Source organism: Lynx canadensis, chromosome A3, assembly GCF_007474595.2.
Source record: "Lynx canadensis isolate LIC74 chromosome A3, mLynCan4.pri.v2, whole genome shotgun sequence".
NCBI classification, from domain to species: Eukaryota; Metazoa; Chordata; class Mammalia; order Carnivora; family Felidae; genus Lynx; species Lynx canadensis.
In genome coordinates, this window is record NC_044305.1 from 126,517,792 (window position 1) to 126,540,279 (window position 22,488).

Here is a 22,488-nt window from a genome sequence, read left to right on the forward strand (position 1 = left end):
AAAGGTTGGGGAAATAAAACAAGAAATCTTTAGATGGTTTGCATCTTGCCTAAAAATTACGAGACCAAATATGGCTAGAGTTCATGGGTCAAGTCAAAAAGCAAAGTTCTGCAAATATATAATACCTGATATCAAATATGACTTCAGTATGGCTTTTTTAGGGATGAGAGACTCACATTTTCTGGTTTCTGTCATACCATCTAGGAGCTAGTCATGAAAACTTAGGCAAGGTGCATCCTTTCCTCTGGCCTTTCCAGTTTGCAAGTTCCTTCCTTTTTGTCTTACCTCTAAAGCTTCATTACATGATTTTACTAATATTACATAATATTATTCACTACATAAATACTAGTATATATGTAATGAACAAAGATTGCCATCTTGTGCAGTGTTGTTTACGGTGGCACACATAAGCATACATTTACGTAAAGGACTGCCATGCATATTGTATTCCTTCCGAAGGCTGTAGAAAGAAAAGAGACATTGATGAGGCAGCCTCTTGATTACACACTGTTGTCCTCTAAATATTTCAAGCACATTAGGAACGTTTTGCAAAGACTTTAATGGAATATTATTCACTAGGGCAGCCATGCCTAGAAAAAAGTAAGCTTGGAATTAATTCTACTAAAACATTAAAATTCCACAGATTGGATCCCTTAAGCAACATAGAGAGGGCTTTTAACTAAGCCCATAAATAGTATTTTTAGTATAATTATTATGCTTAAAACTTAATTCTTCATGCTATTTTATTTTCTTTTGTCGGAATAAACCTGGTTTAAAGGATGACCATCACAGTTATGTCACAAAACAACCAGCACTGGTAGTTGAACAGATACCTGTAACGTCTACCTAGAACATGTTTTAGTTATTCCTTTATTAAAATGGGAGTGAAGACTACAAAATATAACTACAGCTATTTAAACACAACTGTTAAGAACAATGTAGGCAAAAAGAAAAAGAGTAGCAGAATTATCTGTTGGTTCCAGAAAAGCAAAATCTGACTATCTCTGAGCTAAAGTGTTCTCTTCTCCAATTTTCCTGAGTTATGTGGTATGTTCCAGAAAAACGTCTCTTTCGTTGCCAATCTTTTTGGTCACTGTATTTTAAAATCCATCTCAAAGCTTTTAAAACCACTTTGATCCTTTAACCTACAGTCCCTCTGTATCTATTGAAATGGATTTGAAAAAGGTGAATCTCTCTTGTGCTCCCCAAGCACACTCCTATAAAGTAGTAATGCTCTCAGTTTCTTTCATAAGCATGGAAGAATTGCTGCTATTGTGAAATATGCCTTTTTGACCATTTTCTCTGAATGACAGGAATCAAGGGGACATTTTTATAGGAGCTAGACATGCCCCAACAAAGCTTTTTTCTCTGAGTAACTTTACATTAATGAACTTCTATTAGACCTTCTTGAATTACTGCAAGGCTCTACACAGCCTTGACTACTTTTAATTAATAATAATAATAATAATAATAATAATGAATTAGAACTATGCCAAGCAACATGTTAAAAGGATTGGGAGTGGGCATGGGATATGGAAAGTGAGCAAAAGGAATTATAGGAAGAATATTTTTAGAATCAGAGGCAGACTACACCAAAAAGGACATTACTGCTGAGTGTCCTTTGAAGAGTCTATAATGAACTCTTCTAATAATATATAATGAACTCTCCCTAATAATATTTTTCCCACTTCATCGGACATCTCCACTGAGCTCTTAACTAGAACATCTAATTGCCTACTTTACCTTCACATGGATGCATAACATGCATCCAACTCTTGATTTCATCTCTCCCCAGAAGTGTTTTACTTATCTCTCCACAATATCCAGTTGCTTAGGCCAAAAACCTAGCCGTCCTTTTTGATTCTCCTCTTTACTTGGTTCCCCAACACCCATTCCATCAGAAAGTCCTCTACCTCCAAAATATATCCTAAATCCCTATTTCTAATGATAGTTCCCCCCCCCCGCCCTGCGTTTTCCTGTATACAACTGTAACAGTCACCCAACTGGCCTCCCTGCTTCTACTTTTTACAACCCTCCACTTCTATGAAAACGATTGTTTTCATAGAAGCCAGAGTGATCCTGTTTGAAAATCTAAAGCATATGCTTTAAAATCATCTTCCTGTTTGTACATGTTAATTTACTTATGTTGATATCTTATAGCCAGTTATACAATGCAAAAAATATTAATGTAGAATTACATTAAGTGTTCTACATGCAGCACATTATTTTAAAATACTATTTTTAGGATTATTTTCATTAGACCTATGATCTAAATTGGTTAAGTTTAAAATGCATGTTTTTTGAAAATCACTCATAAAAGCAAAATATATAAAAAGAATATCCCAATAGTTCTGAAAGGGCAAAATTATGTGAAATGTGTATTTTATGAAAAACAACACCACAACATGTTTTAAGAATGTAGTTAATACAAAATGTCTATTCTAATCATCTATTGTTTTCCACTTCTTTGCACCAATGCTTCCTCTGAACAGTAAGTTGCAATGGGAAGATTATAAACGTATGTAAAGTTTCAAAAGGGACAGAACGCAACAGTTTTTAAGATATTCAAGTGCAACTACACTCAAAGATAGAACAGATGGTTTTTGAATGAGGTCATGATCAACCTGATGAGGTTACTCTAAAATAGCTCAGCATTAAGTAAAATTTAAATACCACATATATCAAACTCACCCAAAACTACATATAATTTTCCCTTATTTTTTAATAGGGTACAATTAAAAAAATTTGTGGTGTGGGATTTGGTGTCTACTCCCATATTTTATAATGTGATAATCTTACTGACATCATCTGATCATGCAGTCAATATAAATTACATATAAAGTCTCTTTAACATATTAACAATTGCTAAGAATTAAAGTGACACAAGAATACTTACATGAATCAAAAACATCAGAATAACCCTAGCAAATAACTTTATAATGTATTAGTGGCTTCAATTTACTTAATTTACTGAAAGAGCCTTAGACTTGGGATTGGAAACCTAGGATTTTGGTCTTGGATACTGAAGCTGTATGACCTTGGAAGACATTTAACCAACCCATCTACAAAATGAGAGGTAGGAAACCAGATGAACTATAAAACTCTAATATCCTTTGAATCTCATGACCAATTTTGGGTAAGTCGGTACTAAAATAAAATCACTCGATATTCGTTAGTATTGCTTGACAGAAAGAACATGAATTTCTAATTTAAAGAAAGGGCTCAAGAATCCACTTCAGGTTAAAACAAAACAAATCCTTTGATGTAACCATATGGTGCCCATAAATCAATTTATGCTCCTAAAACTTCCTTAAGAGCTAATAAGCTTTTATTGGTTAATTATAAAACTGAATGAGGTGAGAAAAGCACAGAACCTTGCTAATTTCACTAATGAATCAAATTTTAAAGAACATAAACAGAGGTCAGTGGTTAGATTTATGCAAAAATACACATTTTGTTAGGCCAACAGTTTTCCAATTTTATTTAAGTTTTAAGCAAAACCTTTAGGGAAAAAACTTTGTAGCAATAAAGCAAAAAATACTTTAAGTTTCCCAATTCCCATTTCAAGACTGTTTTCATATAAAGATAGGCAAATAGTTTCTTTAAGTACAAGACTGAATTGTATGGGTTTACTACATAATTTCACTAATTGATGCTAGTTTAATTTTCTTGTTTTATTTTCATATGAATTTAGCTTAAACTTTGAAGGATAATATACCCGGCTTAACTTATAGTTATCAATAAATCTTTATTAAATGTCCACTATGTACCAGGAACTCTAGATGCTAGAGATACAATAATGAAAGATAAAGCCCTGCATCTAAAGACCCCAGGAGGGCAACTGAGAGTAGAGATGAAAAGAGAATTACAACAATGTGTCAAGTACAGGCAGAGGTATTATGAGTGAGCTATAGGAGTATATAAAGTACCCTACGTAATACTGGGCATCAAGTGACATCCGAGCAAAAACCTCCCAACTGTTTCCTATTGTTTACCAACAAGGACCTCTTGGACCAGACTGTAGGGTTTTAGCGTAGTCTGACCAGGTCCTACTTTTCATGCAAGGGCCACACTGGGAATATGATATACATTTGATTACCTTTAGAGGCAAAAGGTGACTTCGATGGAAGGAATTTCATTACTGGGGCTGAGAAATTTATCATCTATCTATTTGGGGGTGAAGTGGGGTAGCGGTAAATGCCACTTTTTCCTATCTAGAACGGGAGGCTGTGGAGTCAATAAAGTAGATTATTTAACTAGATCAACCCAACTCTTGAAGAGCTGTGTAAAGGCAGAAGAGAAGAGGTAGGTTTAATGACGGGCTGAGAACATCCCTGAAAGTTACGTCAAGGAACTTAAAACTTAATTAGTTCCGATATTTATTGGGTGGGTTTACAATAATAGGCCAGTGCGGGGGGGGGGGGGGAAGGCTGTAAACAACCACAATGCCTTCAGGTAATTGCTATCATGTATTTTCAGAGCACAACGTTAACAAGGAAAAAAGAACACTCCAGTGTGACTTTGCCCGCTTCGGCCTAGAACCGGGCGTGGGCGTTTGCTCCAGTGTGCGGGAAGGAAGGACATCCAGGGGCCATCCGCCTCTGCGGAGCCGCCAGCGGCCAGGCACGCAAGGCCAGAGCGTGGTCAGGCGGCTCTCCCACCGTACTCCCAGCCGAGCTTCTGACCAGGGTTCGCAGGAGCGCCCCTAACCCAGCTTTTCAAAGGAGCCAGAGGAAGGCGGGCGGGGCCGCCCCTCCACGGTCCGCGGGACTTACCCGGACAACCTTTTCTCCTTGGTTTTGGAAGACGCCCCTCCGTCATTTACTAGTTTGGCCTGAATCCTAACTACTGCTGCCTCCAAGTTTCCAAACTTTCTCTTCTAAAATAAAAAAATTTAAAAACTTAAGTGGAAAAAAAAAAAGAAAAGGAAAAGTTCTCTACCTTTTTCGCTAAGCAAAGACTAACGTCTGGGACTCAGCACCCCAACCCGGGAAGCCGCCACAATCACTTCTAATTCGGCGCCCTCTCTCAATGGCCCCGCCTCTTCCGGGAAGTAACCGTCCCCTTTCCGCGACCAGTCTCTCTCTAGGCTTTTCTGGCTTTTAGCCGGTCGGCTCTACGCATGCTTGGAACTGTTGCCGGGGTACTCCGAGTTCTCCTCCCTTTCACTTAGGCAAATCACCCGGCCCCCCAAGTCTCGCCGCAGCCGAGCCCTGCGAGCCTACCAGCTTCCCCGCCCGCCGAGGAGCACTTCCGGCCCCTCCTCTTAGACACTAGTGGCGCGAAAACCCTGAAACGCGCACGCGCGGGCAGAGCCCTGGCGGGAGGGGGGGGGCGGGGCGCAGGCGCGTAGTGTCCCGCGGTGGGCGCCAGGGCAGCTAGGCTCCTGCCTTCTCCCACCGCGGGCGCGCGGTTCCCGGCGGGCCAACGGTGGCCAGCCGAGGCCGAGACGACCCACGGTGTCCTAGCGTCCCGCTGCACCGCGACAGCCGCGCTGATCGTGTTCCTTGGGGGAGACTTCGACTTGTTCGAGGTAAGGTGAGGGCGCGCGCTGTCGCTCTCCCTTGCTCCGGATCCATCCCCTGTCGTTACCCCCTTAGCCGGCGCCCCACAGCCCACCTAGCGGCGGCTCGGTCAGCGGAGCTGCTGCGGTGTGCAGGGTATCCCCGCGGGCCCGAGCGGACCAGCCGGCCGGCGCGGATTTTCGGGCTGTCTCTGCGGGCGACACAGGTCCCCTGAACCACGGGAAACTTGCCCGTTGCAGCTGAGCCCCTCCTCGGGCGGCTCCGACGGCGGGGCTGAGAAATCCTGGCCCTGGCTGTTGGACCCGGCGCCCGGCCCCAAGCTGCTTTCAGGCTTAGAAGACTTGCTCGAGGGGATGGGGTCAGGAGAGAGGGTGGGCTCGGACATCCGGCTCTTGGAGCGAATCTGATACCCTCACCGGCAGCAACTTCGTCTGTTTACGAGATGTATGCAAATAGCACTTAAATTGGATTTGTTGTTAAATCCCAGCTTCATGACAACGCAGGCTGTATTATCTAGAAAAAGTAAAATGTAACGTTTGGAGGTTTTATGATGGCATTTCTTTTCCCTCTTGTGGAAATAAACGAGAAGAATCGCGACTGGGAATTGCGGAATACTAGAGTCAAGGATAGAGAAAGGGCTGTAGGACCAATACGACTTGAGATAAAACTGATAATTCTTGGAAAAATTAACTATTTTGTTTTTAAACCCTGGAGGCAGAATTTATGTGAGCGCTTATTACTTGGTGTATATTTTGTGTATATTTCATTAACAGCGAGTGTTTTAAAGGCAAGGTATTCCGGAATGTATATTCTAAGGGGGGGAAAAAAGCGCCCAAACTCCCTAACTTTTAGATGGCTGCTATATAGTCTTTTAAAGTAGTCAATAGCAAGAAAATAAAAAAAAAAAAAAATTCAGTATCCTGTACAGTGGACTGCAGGTAGTTCCACGGGCGTGTGGGTGGGAGGGAACATAATAGAACTTCTACTTAGATTTACTTTATCTCGTTCTAGTACTGTGTGAAATACACAGAGTGATAATTTTATGTCAAAATGTGTATTCCAAATTTCTTTTCCTGAATGGGTGGGTGTACAGAAAGTTTGGAGATCACTAGAATATTGCTTTAAAAAACATGTTTTTATATGAGAGAACCAGTGTTGAGTGACCCAGAGTTTATTGGTATCACCTCTTTAAGTTTTATTTCTTATTCTGTAATTGGAGGAAAATAGCTGTAGTACCCAATGGGCCAGATTCTTCAATATGTGTGTTAAATATGTAATGAATATAAAGCATTTAGTATTGAGCCTGGCAGAAAAGTAACTACAAATGGTGCATTAAAGTTGTTAAAGTGAGAATCTGTTTTTATTCCCCAAAGGTTTATTTTACTGAGTGTCTAGATGTAGAATTTTATATAAAACCTGCCTAAATCTTGACTTACCGTTTTTAGACCTAAGTTAGGTCTTACTAACCAAAGCTATACTTGACTTACTTTCAGGAACCAATAAACAAGTAACTCAAAATTTTACCATAGTAGTATGCATTATATTTAAGGCATAATTACCTGTTACACTTCTGTATACACATACACTCATAAGTCCAGGTAACTGAGGGTCAAGTATGGTCACTTATATGAATGTTAGCATTTTGATTCACTAGTACATGAGATACATCTTTCTCATTCAACATACTTTCCCTAGTGACCAAATTCAAAAATATTTCTGTAGCTTTCTTAGCAACACTTCCAATTCCACCCCTACTGCAGAGTATATTTTACTGTCTATTGGCTTCACCATCTCAGTATCCTAGGATGCTTCAAACTCAGTGTTTCCAAACAAATAAATGTATTGTTTACTTCTTTTCTTTCCAGATCTGCTCTGTCTACTTATAATGGCATTTAGCCTTGTGTGAAGATTGTTTCCAAAATGAAACACGAGATGAAATTTTATAAAGCCCAATTTTTAATTGGCTCAAATAGCAACATTAGAAGGACACATCACAATAGAATCCTTTTTGTAGTTTTATACATTAACAAAAATAGATAAGAAGATGGGTAGATTAATATCCAATTTCACTACCTATAAATAAATTCAGTTGTTCATGCCTGGAGGAACCTGGGCATTGAAGAGGTTTGACTTTGGGTTTTGACAAACTTGGGTTTAGATCTGAGCTCTGATATAGCTAGACAGACCTGGGCAAAATGTCTTATGGAGCCTCAATATCCCCTTTTGTAAAATAAAGACAGGACTTAAAAAATGTTGGGGATTAAAGGAGATATTCAACAAATGTTACTTCTACTTCCCCACTTTACTCATACTTTTAAATCTCTTGATTTCTTCTGTTCCTTCATTATTGATATTGCCACTACTTTTGTTCAGTGCCCCTCATCCTTTCGAGGCTGTCTCTTTGCCTCTAATCTCCCTCTCTAATCTTCCTTTTATACTGAGGCCACGGGGATGTTTTTAAAAACTATATCGAGTGTTCACATTTTATTATCTGAAATGCTGTGCTTAGTATTTCCCAGTTTTGCTGATCTGAGTTATTTGATAGGTGGATGTAGAATTTTTTCACTTAAATATTTATTCATGTCTTATGATTTTATGATATATCCCAAGCAGTGTGTTTAATGAGTTCATTACATTTAAAATGAGATTGTTTAATGCAGAATTGAGGATGTTGGTGGCAGTGAGAGGGGCAGAATTGGGGATGAGGTAAACACAGTCCACTGCAGATTCAGATATAGCAGCAATTTAGCCTTATTTTTTAATTATTTTTAACTTTATTTTTGCGAGAGAGTGTGTGCAAGTGAGTGGGACAGGGGCAGAGAGAGAGAACAGGTGAGAGAGATTCCAAGCAGGTACTGTGCTGTCATGCAGAGCTGGGTGTGTGGCTCAATCTCACAAATCTTGAGATCACCGACCTGAGCGGAAATCAAGAGTCTGATGCTTAACAGACTGAGCCACCCTGGCACCTCTGCCGTATTTTTAACCTCTATTTCCTATTGATAATTCAGTTCTTGTTATGTCTGTACTCACTGCTGTTAGGTCCCTACTTGGATATTAATGAGAGTATGAATTATATATGGATCACAATAAATCTAAAATTTAGGAATTTAAAATCCTGTTGAAGTGTATTTGATCCATTAGATTTCCAGTTCACTTATTTTCTATAATGAACTCTTGCTTATTGATTTTTCTTCTTGAACTTATTTTTATTGATAGTTGCATATTTGTTACTATTCTACTCTGATTTGCTTCCTGCGAGGGAGAGGAGATGTTCCTTAATTCTGACTTTTTTTGATTGTAAATAAACACATAATGAGCTTTTATGGATGTATTAAAAGTCTCAGAGGAGATGTTTTCCATTTTGTGTGTATATCAGAATATAGAAGTATTATTCTTTACATCTGTTTTTATGTCTCTTTAGCCTTTTGGAAACAGTTTTATTGTATTAACTTGTATCTAATGCTCAGGACATTCATATGTGTTTTTTAAAAATTCATTATCATTAAATTACAAAGTGATTCCTCTTTTAAAAGGCAGAATCCTTTGGTGTCTGATGCATGTTACCATGGCAACCTAATAGCAAACTGCAAATCCTAGCCAAGTGCAGCAAATAAAAACACATCGTCATCATGTTACACACCATCTTCTGTGTAGTACAGAATCTCACATTCATTGTAAGAAGCTTATCACATTTACCTACGTCATCTCCCTCCCCCAGTTTTACTTAAAAACTGCCATTTTTTAATGGTAAAATACTAAAAATCAGTCAGCTGATGTCTGAGCGCCTGCTTACTGCAGGATCATTATTGGGCATTAATAAAAACAGTATGTAAAGGGACATTTAATGTGGGGAAAACCAAACAGTAATGCTTCATTTTTGCTCTTCTACAATAAATAAATTATTGCTCAGTAATTAAGGAGATAGAGGACGGGTGGGAGAAAAGGAGATATTTTCGGGAAAAATAATGGCATGGTGGTATTCCAGGAAATGTAAGTTAGCAACAAGCTGAAACTACAGACGTTGACTCTTGTTAAATAGTTTGAGAAATATGTTGGATTTTCAAGTTTTGACTTGTGTAGAGATTCAACATTAACATTCAATTATTTATAAAAGAGATGTTGACTCTTATGTAATTGTGACTAATGCTAATATTATCTCAGGGATTTGTTTAGGTTAAATGTCCTTCAGATTATCTAATACACCTTTTAGATGGTATTTGTTTTATCATGATTAATTCTTCATTGCCTTCAGGATAAGATAAAGGCCAAGTTTTTAAAATGTTATTTATAACGGTTCTTCTTTAGAATCTCCTAAGATCTTGTTAGAAATGAAGATTCTGATTCATTGATTTAGGAAGGGGCTGAGATTCTGGATATCTAATACATTTCCAGGAGATGTAAATGCTACTTGCTGGTCCTGGACCACATATTGAATATCAAGTCTATAAGTTATTTGATGGTTGGCTTCTTCTCTGCTGCTCTAACTTAATTGCTGCTAGCTACGCCTTATAATTATGGCATTGTGTCATGGATTACTTAAAGTATCGTCTGCACTAAGCAGTTTGCAGACTGTGGCCCAGGGACCCTTGAGACTCTTTCAAAGAGTCAACAAAGTCAAACAATTTAATAATAATAGTCAGATATTATTTGCCTTTTTCACTTCATTCACTTATGAGTGAATGGAGTTTTTCAGAGGCTATGAGACATGTGGTGATGTCATTGCTTGAGGACTGACAGAATGTGTACGTGTGTGTTCTTTGGCTTAAACAGTTTCTCCGTTTTTAATTTACAGGATGATAGATATTGATAGTGTAAACAAAAGCTCTTTGAGATCCTTAGTACTTTTGAAGAGATTGACCACAACCTTTGAGAACTTCTGCCCTGTGGTATTAAGCTGTAGACACTAAGACTCAGGGTGTAGAACTGTACCAGAGCTCTTTTCTTAGCCACATGTACTGCTGGTATGAGTGGGAATTTTGGCTCTCCACATGGTTTCGTACACTTTTGGGGGGTGGTCTCTTTACCTCTTGGGTGGTAGTAAAAGGTCTCATGAGACACCACTCAACCGGAGTGGGAGTAAGTAGCAACCTATTACTGCCTGATCAAGGTGGACACCTAGGCTCTCTCAGGGCGTGCTCCATGGCCACCCAATTTATCATGACTCCCTATTTGGCCTACATACGTTCTTCTGACACTGCCCCAAATGGGATAGGAGATGCCTTCGTATGCATTATAAGGTCCCAGGCTACACCTCTTGACCTTTGCTGAAGTGTGTGGCATTGGGGGAGTAGGAAGGAGGCGCCCACAGTTTTTTTTTCGTGGGTTTGGCTGGAATAGAGCAATTATTGTCTAAAAGCTTTCTGTCTTGTCAGGCTGCCTGGTCCTTTGGCTAGAGGAGGAAGCTTTTATTAGGTCTTTTTTTCCCATGCACCTGTTGGTATTTCCCCAGTTGCTGTCTTCTCCAGTCTGGGATATTTAAAGCAAACAAAAACTCTGGGAACTTACCTTGATGTCATTCCTGGGTCCTGAGGTTCCTAGCCACTCTACTTCCTTCTCATTCAGAGTTGTCTTATGTTGTTTTATATATGATTTCAAAGTTTTTAGTTTACTAAGCAGGAGAAACAGGGAAAGTGTATCTATTCCATTTTCTGGAAGGGAAGTCTCTGATTTCTTTTTTAACTTGCATTTTGGGAAGAAAGAATGAGAGATTGAACTCTAGACTCACGCTGAATATCCCTTACATTTGGTTGTATAAGAAATATGAATAAACATTAAAATATTCCCCATTAAAGAAAAACCTTGATTTGATAAGACCTATTTTTTTAGAGAAAATATTTCAAAATTTAATTAAATATAATTTGCATGAAAGGAGTCATGACTACTGATGAGGATTTTTACAAAACATAAGGTAATCTTGTCTCATAAGTGTGAGGGTTCACATTATATCAATGTGTTTTGAAAATAAAGTTACAGAAAATTGATTCAAGAGGTTATTGTAAACCTGTTAAAACCATATCAAGAAAGAAAGTAAATGATTTCATAAAGTTAACGTTCCAACTTTCTTCTTACTAATAGCTCTATTTCTAATAGCTTTCAGCCTACTTCTTTCTTAAGAAAAAAAATTTAATGTTATTTTGAGAGAGAGAGAGAGACAGAGTTGCAAACGGGGGAGGGCAGAGAGAGTAGGGAGACACAGATCTGAAGCAGGCTCCAGGCTCTGAGCTGTCAGCAGAGCCTGATGGCGAGCTGGGGGTGGGGGTCAATTTCAGTAACTGCGAAGATCATGAACCTGAGCTGACGTTGGACACCTTAAACCAAACCCTGAGCACATCAGGTGCCCCTAGCCTAGTTCTTTCTTAACCTTCAAAAAACATTTAATGTGTCATGCAGTTGAAGTGATTCAGACGCATTAAAAGGATGGGGAAAACCCACTTAGTTTCATTTAACAGGTATACATTATTCAAAACCACAGCCTCACAAAGGGGATAGTTCCCCAAACCAGTTCCTCCAATAATATGTATAGATTATTTCATATTTCTGCCAGATCAGTTCTGTCAGTATAATTTGGAAAGCAGTGGATTAAACAACTTAAACACATATATGGATATCTCTTTTCTCATTACCTCTTTTGTCATCACATTCTTTCTCTAGAGGCCCCCATTCTGGTTCCTACACATCTACTTCATACTCTCTTTGGGAACACCACTCCACTAGCCCCCCACCCTTCTGACACACACACACACACACACACACACACACACACACACACCACACACAGACTACTTTGTTACCCTGTGTGCATATATCATCACATGTGGCTATCATCTGTAGTGAGGACTGACTGGAATCCTCAGTCCGAAATCAAGAGAAGAGAAAACCTCATTTACTCTCTGCTGCCCAGGTACCTGTGCACACCTGGTTGCTATGGTATAACAGTCCTTGGTGGACTTAGGTAGAGACTAGACCATTCTTCATCTTCTTTCCTTGTATCTTAGACATTTTTGATTACCTATGTTATGGATTTCTCTCCATTTATTTAGCAAATAGTTATTAGGTGCGTATCATTATAAGTCTTAAGTGTATTTTAGAGAGAACAATGAAAGTAACAACCAAATGACTCATACATTTAATTTTAATCACAGACCGTCAGCTTGACTTGAGGTTGCAGCATTTATATGTTCAAAAAGTCTTGTCTAATTTTAAATACATTAATTTTCTAGGCATAAATTTTATAGTACATTGGAAAAAATAGCATGGCTTGTTTCTTTAGGGAACAATTAAGAGAAACTACTGATACTAGGCAACATGGCTTCAAGATATTCTTCTTTGGGAAATTAATTTAAAATTAATGCTTTTATCTGAAAAATTGGATGATTGCTTTGGAAAACTTTCAGAAGACATGGCATCTCTATTAATAGATCTAGGCAACTAGAAAACAGAGTCTCACAAATAAGAGTTTTTACCTTTTGTGAGTTTCAGTAGTCAAAACATTTAGGGAGGCCCATATCCATAAAATCTTGGCTGTGAATAACTCTGAAGTAAAATCAACTAGTGTGGCATGTGCACATGATTTTAAAAAGCCACAACATAAACTTTTTGTCTTACACTTCTGCAGGTTAGAAGTCTGCTGCAGCGCCGAGCGCTAAAATCAAGGTGGCGGTAGGGCTGTTCCTTTCTGGAAACTCAAGGGGTGAATCTGTTTGGTTGCCTTTCCAGCCTCAAGTGGCCACTTGTGTTTTTTGTCTCATGGCCCTCTTCCTCTGCACAGATGATATGTTTATTTTTTTAACTAAAACGAATGGACATAGTACTTAAAACTTAAGCTTTGTCTTATTTTACTTCATTGTTACTCTAATACATGTTCAGACCTGATGGCCAAAAGAAAGGAAGAGAAATTTCTTCTCCTCCTGAAAATGCCAAAAGACCAAGACAGAAGAGTTGGATGACTTTGACAAGATGGTGATGAAGATGAATGTACGGTTTCTTTCACAAATGGTACCTCTACTTTGGTAAGTGCAAAATTTTTGATTGGCCTGATTCTCATGTTGGCTTATATGTCATATTCTTGATAATTCAATGTCAGGAAAAGCAGTATAGTTTTTAAAAACTGAGTAAAATAATGTAACTAATTTTGAAGTTATGTGAATTATTAGAAACATTTAGGAAACACCTTAAAGAGCTTGTTCTTTGGAAAGATCAATAAATTTGGCAGACCTCTAGTAAGACTGACAAAGGGAAAAAAAAAAGAAGGCATTACCAATAACAGGAATGAAGCAGTAGGTATGACCACTGACCCTGCAGGCTTCAAAATGACAATGACCTGACAGAAGTTCAACATCATTTATTATTGAGGAAATGCAAATTAAGAAGACCACAATGAAATGTTACAACATACCCATCAGACTGACTGAAATTAAAAACAACGACAACTTCAAATGCTGGCAAGGATACAGAGAAACTGGATCATTCATATATGGCTGGTGGGAATGTAAAATGATACTGCCACACTGAAAAATAGCTTGGCTTTTTTTGTTTTTTTAATTTACACACACCTGTCTACCACATAACCCAGCATTTGTCCCAGAGAAATGAAGTATACTTTCACTACAAAATTCCATACATGAATGTTTATAGCAGCTTTATTTGTAATAGCCCAAAACTGAAACAACCCAGATGTCATCAGTGAGTGAATGGTTTAAATAGTGTGGTACATCCATACCATGAAATACTAGTTAGCAGTGACCTCCTGATGTAGGTGACAATAGACATTTCTTTTTTTTCAATTTTTATTTTTTTAATGTTTATTTATTTTTGAGAGACAGAGAGTGTGTGGGAGAGAGAGACAGAGCAGGGAGCAGTGGAAGGATAGAGAAAGAGGGAGACACAGAATCCAAAGCAGGCTCCAGGCTCTGAGCTGTCCGCACAGAGCCTGATGCGGGGCTTCAATCCACAAACTGTGAGATATGACTGAGCCAAAGTCAGACGCTTAACCGACTGAATCACCGAGGGTACCCCCATAGACATTTCTATAACATTTGTGAAATGACAGTGTTCTAGAAATGGAGAACAGATTAGTGGACTGGGGGTCAGTGGTGAGTGGATTGGGTGGGGATGTGGATCAGCTATAAAGAGTGACCTAAGGGATCCGTGTGATGGAAATGTTCTGTAGCTTGACTGTAATCAGTGTCAGTATCCTGGTTGTGATTTTGTACCACAGTTTTTAAGATACTACCATGGGCAAGAAACTGAATAAGAATTCTTAGGATCCTTTCTTACAACTGTATCTACAATTAGATCAAACATAAAAGTTTATTTTAAAAAACCTTCAACCATAATTTCTGATATTCTACTTATAAAAGGATATAAATGTTTCTGGTTTTTAATAAGATGGCATCCAAAAGAAGACAGCCAGGGAGTTTTTAAAGACTATTTTTTAAGAGTTTTTGAATGTCCCTTGGGGGACAGTGTCTGGATATATTTTTGATTGGCACAACTTAGGTAGATGTGTGCTTCTAGCATCTACTGGGCAGAGGCTAGGGATGTTGTTAAAATTCTCAAAATCGCAAAGCAGGCCCCCCCCTCCAACAAAAAATTACCTGAGTCAAAAGGTTAGTATCGTCCATATTAAGAAACTATGTAATACAATTATTAGATCCTTTAAGGACTTGAGAATGAGTAGTTATTCATTGAAGGTTCCCATTTAATTCATCTACTCATTGAAGTTAAGATTATTCACTTATTATATACTGTTTTCTTTAGTACACTGCTGATCTTTCTCCAAATGCTTGGATGAGTCTAATGAGTTTGTAGACAGATTAATAATTACTTGTTTTCTCCCTCTGTCCTCTGCTTCGCTCTTTTTTTTTTTTTTTTTTTTTTTTTTTTTTTTTTTTTTTTTTTGGTTCATAGACCTGCAGAGAAGTTGGAAATCAATTGAGAGTATTCAGCTAAGAAACTTCATGTGTCATTCGATGCTTGGACCCTTTAAGTTTGGTTCTAATGTCAACTTTGTTGTTGGCAACAATGGAAGTAAGTGCTTTTGCCCTCCTTACTTTACTTGAGTAGTATTTTGAAGTTAGAATGCACTAACTTTTTAAAGTAGGTGATTGTGCATGCTGATAAATCTAAGTTTGGGATCTATAAACGTGGTCATGAATATTTTCAGTATTTGCTGCTATTCTGTACTTAAAGAAATAATAAGTAACTCTAGGTTCATTATTTATGTAGTAGGAATAAACAGTTTCCTACTTATGGTTTTGACTCCTTTTACCTTGGTGTTCATACCATAGAAGAGTGGACAGCCTTCTACAAGAGAGGACTAGCCTCATTGTGATTAAGGCAGCCCTGTGTTTTACATCTATTAAATGTTATAATAGAGCACAATATAGTGCATGGGAATCCAGACAAGAAAGAAACTATTTCTCACTGTGGCCAATGAAAGCTTAAGGAGGAGGTGGTATTTCTGGTGGCACTTGAAATGAAAATTATAGATTCTTTAGGCCTCATTGGGAAGAGGAGGCTGAGATGTTCCAGGCGAAGATTGCTTATTAGCAGAGGTTTGGAGGGGCAGAAATAGATGTGCATGGATGATGGTGAACAGCCTCATATGGCTTTATCATATCCTACATGGTAGGGAGGGGCAGAAGCTGATGCTGGAGGGGCCTGTCGTAGGTGTACTGGTGAGGATCTTGAATGCCACGATAAAGATTTTGGTGTTTATTCAGAAGTCAGTGGAGAACCAATTACAGTTTGTCAGTAAGGGATGACATGGTCAAGATTTGTGAAACAAAGTGGCCACATTGTGGAGAATGGATTAGAAGGGGAGAGGCATGGGCGTTAGAAAGACCAGTTATGCAGCTTTTGTGATGGACCAGCCAGGCATGAGCTGTCGACAGCTTGACTGACCAGTACACAGAGAGGAAGCTTGCCAGAGTCTATGGTTGGTGACGGTGCTAGAACAGGATAGTAGGTGAATGCAGCTCCACATTCTGCTTAGTTGTTCTTGTTTCCCCTGCTGTATATTCAGTCCAGAGGAAAGTGTTTTCAGAAGGAGAGAATGGACAGAGGTGATTAGTGCTACTGGGAGGTCCCACAGGACAAGAAGTAAGGAAAAACTTGTGGGTTCTGCAATTAGGTCTTTCTTCTTTTTTAAAATTTGAAATAGTTATTTTATTAATAAAACTTAGAGAGAAAAAAATAATGCAAATAGTGGAGGCAATGAATTTGGAAACGAAGGAGAGATTTAGAACAGAGACTTGAAAGGGCATTCGAGGAACTAAATCAGGTTAGCCAGTGGTGAATTTCCGGTTAATTTAGGGTATGTTGTGGGAAATGATGGCTGTAAGAGTTGATTGAATTGGTTGATTGTGGAGTTCAGAAAATGATTGCATATTCTGGGTAATTGTTTAGATATTGAAATTTCAGCTTGTGTTATTTATATGTTAGAGTCCAAAAGAAGTATACTTTTCAGAAAGTTAGCAAATGAATAATCAATTAGGAATAAGAGTTGTCAAAATATTACATAGAAACATTTATCTGTATGACTGATGATTTTTTTTCATATTGAAGTTCATTTATTCATTCAATAAATACCAGAGTGCCTATTATGGGCCACTATTGGCTGTATCACGTTGAATAAAACAGACACATCCTGTCCCTGTGGAGCTTGCTTGCATTCAGCAGTTGTTAAAAATAGTTTGCTGGCTTCTGTGAATTTGTGGAAAAGTAAATCATTACCTAAATTAGAATGTGATAAAGATTAGATATTCAGTATCTATGTGTAATTAAAAGCTAACCTCATTTATAGGCTGATGGACCAGATGAAACAATGAGCATCTTAGGTGGAAAGATATCAACCTTTGTTTTTTTTTTTTAATTTTCTTATTAGTGGCAAAAATTTGAGTCCTGAATTATACTAATTTTGTTTCTAATTGCAACCGCTAAATATTTCATGATATATACAATTCTTTTTTTAAGGTTGCTGAAAGAAAATGGTAATCGAAGTGTAACACTTCATTTCAGGTTAGAACTAATTTACGTTTTCATTCAGAATCTTTTACATCAAATTGAAATTGTGGGAAGTCAGCCTCTTCTTTCTTCTCCTTAATGAATGTGATTTCATCAACCCTGTTTCCGTAGGTGGGAAGAGTGCAGTGCTCACCGCTCTCATAGTTGGTCTTGGCGGAAAAGCAGTCGCTCCAATAGAGGCTCTTCTTTAAAGGTTTTGTGAAAGACGGACAGAAGTAAGTGTTTGCTTTCTACATGTATTTTCCAGTTCTTTAGTAAGAAGCGGCTGCTTTAGATTCCCAGTTTCATGTAAACATGATAGGAAGTGAATTGGCTTCCCAGAACTGAAACGGAAGATCCCAATCTTTCCATTCCTTTCTTTTCTCCCTGTTGCCAGTATGGCCCACTGTTGCCTGTTCAGCTCTCCAGAAGGAAAGCTCGTGTAAAGTACTGCCATGTGCCTGCCCTCTTACACTCTTGTTTCTATTACGTTTTTGAAGAAAGAACAGCAATGATGAATCTATGTACTTCTGTTTATTTTATTTTATTTTATTTTATTTTATTTTATTTATTTTATTTTTTTTAATGTTATTCTTTTATTTTGAGGGAGAGAAGAAGTGCACACGCAGTTGCACGCACAGCTGGGGAGGGGGCAGAGAGAGGGGGGAGAGAGAATTGCAAAGCATGCTCCATGCTGTCAATGCAGAGCTTGACATGGGGGCTCAGTCTCAACCGTGAGATCATGACCTGAGCTGAAATCAAGAGTTGGACACTTAACCAGCTGAACCACCCAGGCGCCCCACTATGTACTTCTACTTAAAGAGATATTTATAAACATTGGACTTTCCTTGCTCTTGATCCAAACCCAGCCTGAACAAGTTCATGTTGGGTGTGTTACAGGCAAAAAGCAGAGTCAGCAACCAGCCAAGGGTCCCCGCACAAAATTTCTGCCTCCAGTTCACTAAGACTTCCAAAAAAGTATTCTGGTGTCTTTGATTTTCTGTCCTTTACTCAGGTGGTTTGCAAGCGGATATTGATTTGAGGACTACAACCCACACGTCTGTTTGTGTCCATCTTGACTCTTGGAAAATGGTCATAAAACTGCCTTCATTCACTCTACACCTGTATTTCTTCTTGATATAACTTGCCTTCATGTAACTTCATATAAATTGCCCAATTTGCATCATCATAGACTTAGGGCCTTTTGCCCATTAGGAGCACTCTTCAGGCTGGTCTCCTTATTCTTCTTATTACTGCCTCGAATACTCTGAAGGGGTCCTTGCGTCTCCTAAAAACTAGAAGTCCCAAACGTTTAATTAGCAGTGAGAATCTTTTTTTCTCATCTACAGACTTTCCTTCTGCTCATGTTCTTTCCGTTTAACTTCAATTTTATTACTAAAAAAACAGAATAGGGACGGGATGTGAACCAGGATGGCAGTTTTCTCATGTATTTCTCAGAAAAGCTGTAGGAATATTAACCCAAGCCAGGGTTCCAAGTGGACTCAGGAGAAGGGAGGTAAAGATACACGGAAAACATGCCCCATCTGTATGGCCATGGAAATAACTATTCGGTAAACAGTCTCCAGCATATTTTTCTGTCTCTCCTTATCTTATTTGGGCTGCAGCTCAGCAAGGCCTTCTCCCCCTTCCATAGTCCCCAACCAAATGATCTCTGAAATAAAAAATTAGCTATTCCAGCCTTTTTAATGGCTCTAGCTCTGTTTCATTCATTGTACTTACTATACATTGCTTAGTAGTCTAAACAGTCACCTAGTCTAACCTAGCAGATAACACATTGATCTTTCAGATAGAAGCTTCAGGAAAAGAAATAATTTTTTTCTGTAGCCCTAATTGTTTTATATACCAATTAAATACTTTTTTGTTTTTTTGTTTTGTTTTTTCCATTTGAGAAGTATCTGGACAAAGCAGAAACTTCTTTCTGAGACTTGTCTTCAGAATACCATTTTTAAAAAGAAAGGAAAAGGCCAGCTATACACAGATCACCAACTTTTAAGGACATAGCTCCTAGAGGAAAATTAATATATTTTAAATAGTTAATAACAGTTAAAAAGCCTTAACCTGAGCTCAGCCTCCTTTTTACAGACCTTGACTGAAAAGTAGCTTAAAAACAGCTTGTCCAAACCCCCTACTATTTCCCTATTCATCCCCTTCTGTTTAAAAATATTTGATATCTGTGAATCTCTTCATATTTTATAGTCTCTGATTCTGTCATCATTTTTTACAGATTCCACCTCATGAGCTTTGCGTTCTAGTCTTAAGTCAGTTTTAACATCTAAGATTTGCGTGTCTGCTCCATTTTCCCCTGAAGGAAGTCTGTCTGGCACAGGTTTGGGAGAGTCCTCGGACTCTCCTTCCCCCCATGTCAAACATTACAACTCCCGTTGGTAGCACCTGGGCTCAGTCCTGTCTTGTTTGGGGTTTTAGCTCTCCGTAGCAGTCTTGCCTAGTGAGATTTGGAGAAGCCAGAGAACCCTGCCCTGAGACACTCTGCCTGGGTGTCACCTCTCTGTAAGCTACCAGCTCTTTACAGTGGTGGGAATGAATTCACCTAATACAACTTCTCCCATGAAACCTCTGTCAGTACACCCAAGGTCTCATGACCCTCACTATTCAGGTTCTTTTTGAACTATTTAGTTTCACTGTTTCCCCTCCCTTGGCTTTCTAATACTAGCCCTGGTTGCCTTGGGATCTGACAGCTGCAGCATTGGGATTGAGTTATGGAGGGACAAAACTCTTACTCTGCTGTACATTGCTGATTGTATTTAGTTCAAGGCTCCAGAACTAAACTGCAGATGAGCTGGCTTATCAGAGACAGAGCAGATGCATCATATTTTTGTATGGTTCGTGCCTTGTTCGTGCCTATGTTCGTGCTGCTGCCAGGTACCTCTGTGCAGATAGACTTTTCCAGGTTGAGAAAGAAGCCATATTCTTTCTGTGGCACTGGCTTGTTTGTGTTGTCATTCTAAAGAACTCTTCACTTAAGGATTTCCTGTATTTATAGACGTTGGGCTCCCTGGCTCTTGACCCAATTGAGAATTAGCCACAATCAGTAGCTGAGGAGACAGCAGTTTAGTGCCCAGCAAGGTGTCCCTGTCTACTGGTACAGTTACTAGGAGGCTTTTTCTCTTAAAACCTTAATTTTTTTGAAAAACTTGCTTTTCTTTATTCAGTTCACATCGCAACAGAACCAGTGCCATCCGAAGTTCTCACAATACTGAAGGTAGCTATTAAATACACGAGTAGCTAGGAATGAAAATAATAAAATATATGTTTGCTAATCAGAGAGATGTTTGAGATTCAGAGAGGAAACATATAATCACTTTATTTTTAAATGTGTTCATGAAGTACATTCACTTATATAGTAAACATACTAGTTAATGAAAAAAAATATTTTATTCCGTATTGTGGCAGCTGCCCTTCCCCTATTACACTTTAGTTAATGGTTTTTCAAACTTTGACTGTTCATTAGAATCACTGGAGAGCTTTTAAAAATTCCATAATTGGGGGCACCTAGGTAGCTCAGTAGTTAAATGTCTGACTTTGGCTCGGGTCATGATCTCATGGTTTACAAGTTCGAGCTCCATGTCGGGCTCTGTGCTGACAGCTCTGAGCCTGGAGCCTGCTTCAGATTCTCTCTGTCTCCTCCTCCCCGTCTCTACCTCTCTCCCCTTCTCATGCTCTGTCTCTGTCTCTCAATAATAAATGTTAAAGTAAAAAAAAAAACCTCCCATTAATTACAACTTGTCTGGAATATATTGTCCTAATTGGGTATTCTGATTTAACAACACACACAACACACACACACACACACAACACACACACACACAGGGGCGCCTGGGCGGCTCAGTTGGTTAAGCATCCACTCTTGATTTCGACCTCAGGTCATGATCTCATGGTCATGAGATCCAGCCCCGCATGGGTGCTGGATGTAGAGTCTGCTTAAGATTCTCTCTCTCTGCCCCTCTCCCGCTCATGTGTGCTTGTGCACGCACGCCTTCTCTCTCTCTTTAAAAAAAAAAAAACAAAATACACACACCCCAGCCCACTTAGGGTAGCTTTAGAAACAAGATTTAGGGGTGCCTGGGTGGCTTAGTCAGTTAAGCGTTCGACTCTTGATTTCAACTCTGGTCAAGATTTCTTCACGGTTTGAGTTCAAGTCCTGCATAAGGGGCTCTGCCTGACAGCACAGAGCCTGTTTAGGATTTGTCTTCCTCTTCTCTGCTGGCCCCTATTCTCTGCTCGCTAGCTCTCTCGAGAAAAATAAATAAATAAACATTTAAAAAAAAAAAAAAGGGAGATTTATTGTAAAAATTCGGGATTTGTATATTAGAAGCTGCAGGAGCGAAGAAGTATAGTTGGGTCTCATGAGTAACTGTACTCAGAGACCCAGAACCAAGGATCTTTTGTCTCTGGGCCTTTCTTTTCTGTGACCATGGCTTTTTTCTCTGTATTTTGTCTCTAGCCTCTATCTGCCTCTCCCTTCCTTTGGGGTCCAGGCGGCACCCTTCTGTCCACCTCCCTCACCCCTTGTATAATGGGCTGTACCGTATTGTGCTCCACTTCCTCTGTATCCTTATGACAGGTGTGTGGGTTTTTGTGAGGAGTGTTGTGTTTCTGTACCTTACAACTTAGCAAGTCTTCATTACTCTGTGTCTTGTTTGTGCAGTCATCCAGTCATCCACGTCTAACTGTCTTAGTCTTTGGGCTGTGTACGTTCTCTGTGTCTGATTTACTGCCAATATCTGTGGGTATGTCTCTTTCACTTGGTCTAGGTGGTTTTCTAAGAGGTTATCTGTGTGTGCTCTTGCTTCTCTCTGTAGCCTCTGCGACATGTTCTGCTGCTCATCCGAGTATACAGCCCCAAATTGGTTTCCTAGTCCTCAGAGGCTTCAGGGAATCACCAGCTCTTAACGTGGTTGTGCCTTCATTGAGTTTG

General features: G+C 39.0%; 1 protein-coding gene across 1 annotated transcript in view; it reads left to right on the forward strand.

Annotated features, from left to right (window-relative positions):
• The first annotated feature begins 5,359 nt into the window (after window positions 1-5,359).
• Window positions 5,360-22,488, forward strand: part of SMC6 (structural maintenance of chromosomes 6) — a 79,269-nt gene continuing 62,140 nt past the window's right edge. The window contains 6 exon segments of the mRNA XM_030311608.1: window positions 5,360-5,533; window positions 13,392-13,534; window positions 15,435-15,554; window positions 17,664-17,720; window positions 17,723-17,737; window positions 17,740-17,767. Of these exon segments, the coding sequence (XP_030167468.1) occupies window positions 13,498-13,534; window positions 15,435-15,554; window positions 17,664-17,720; window positions 17,723-17,737; window positions 17,740-17,767 (257 nt within the window). The 5' untranslated portion in view covers window positions 5,360-5,533; window positions 13,392-13,497.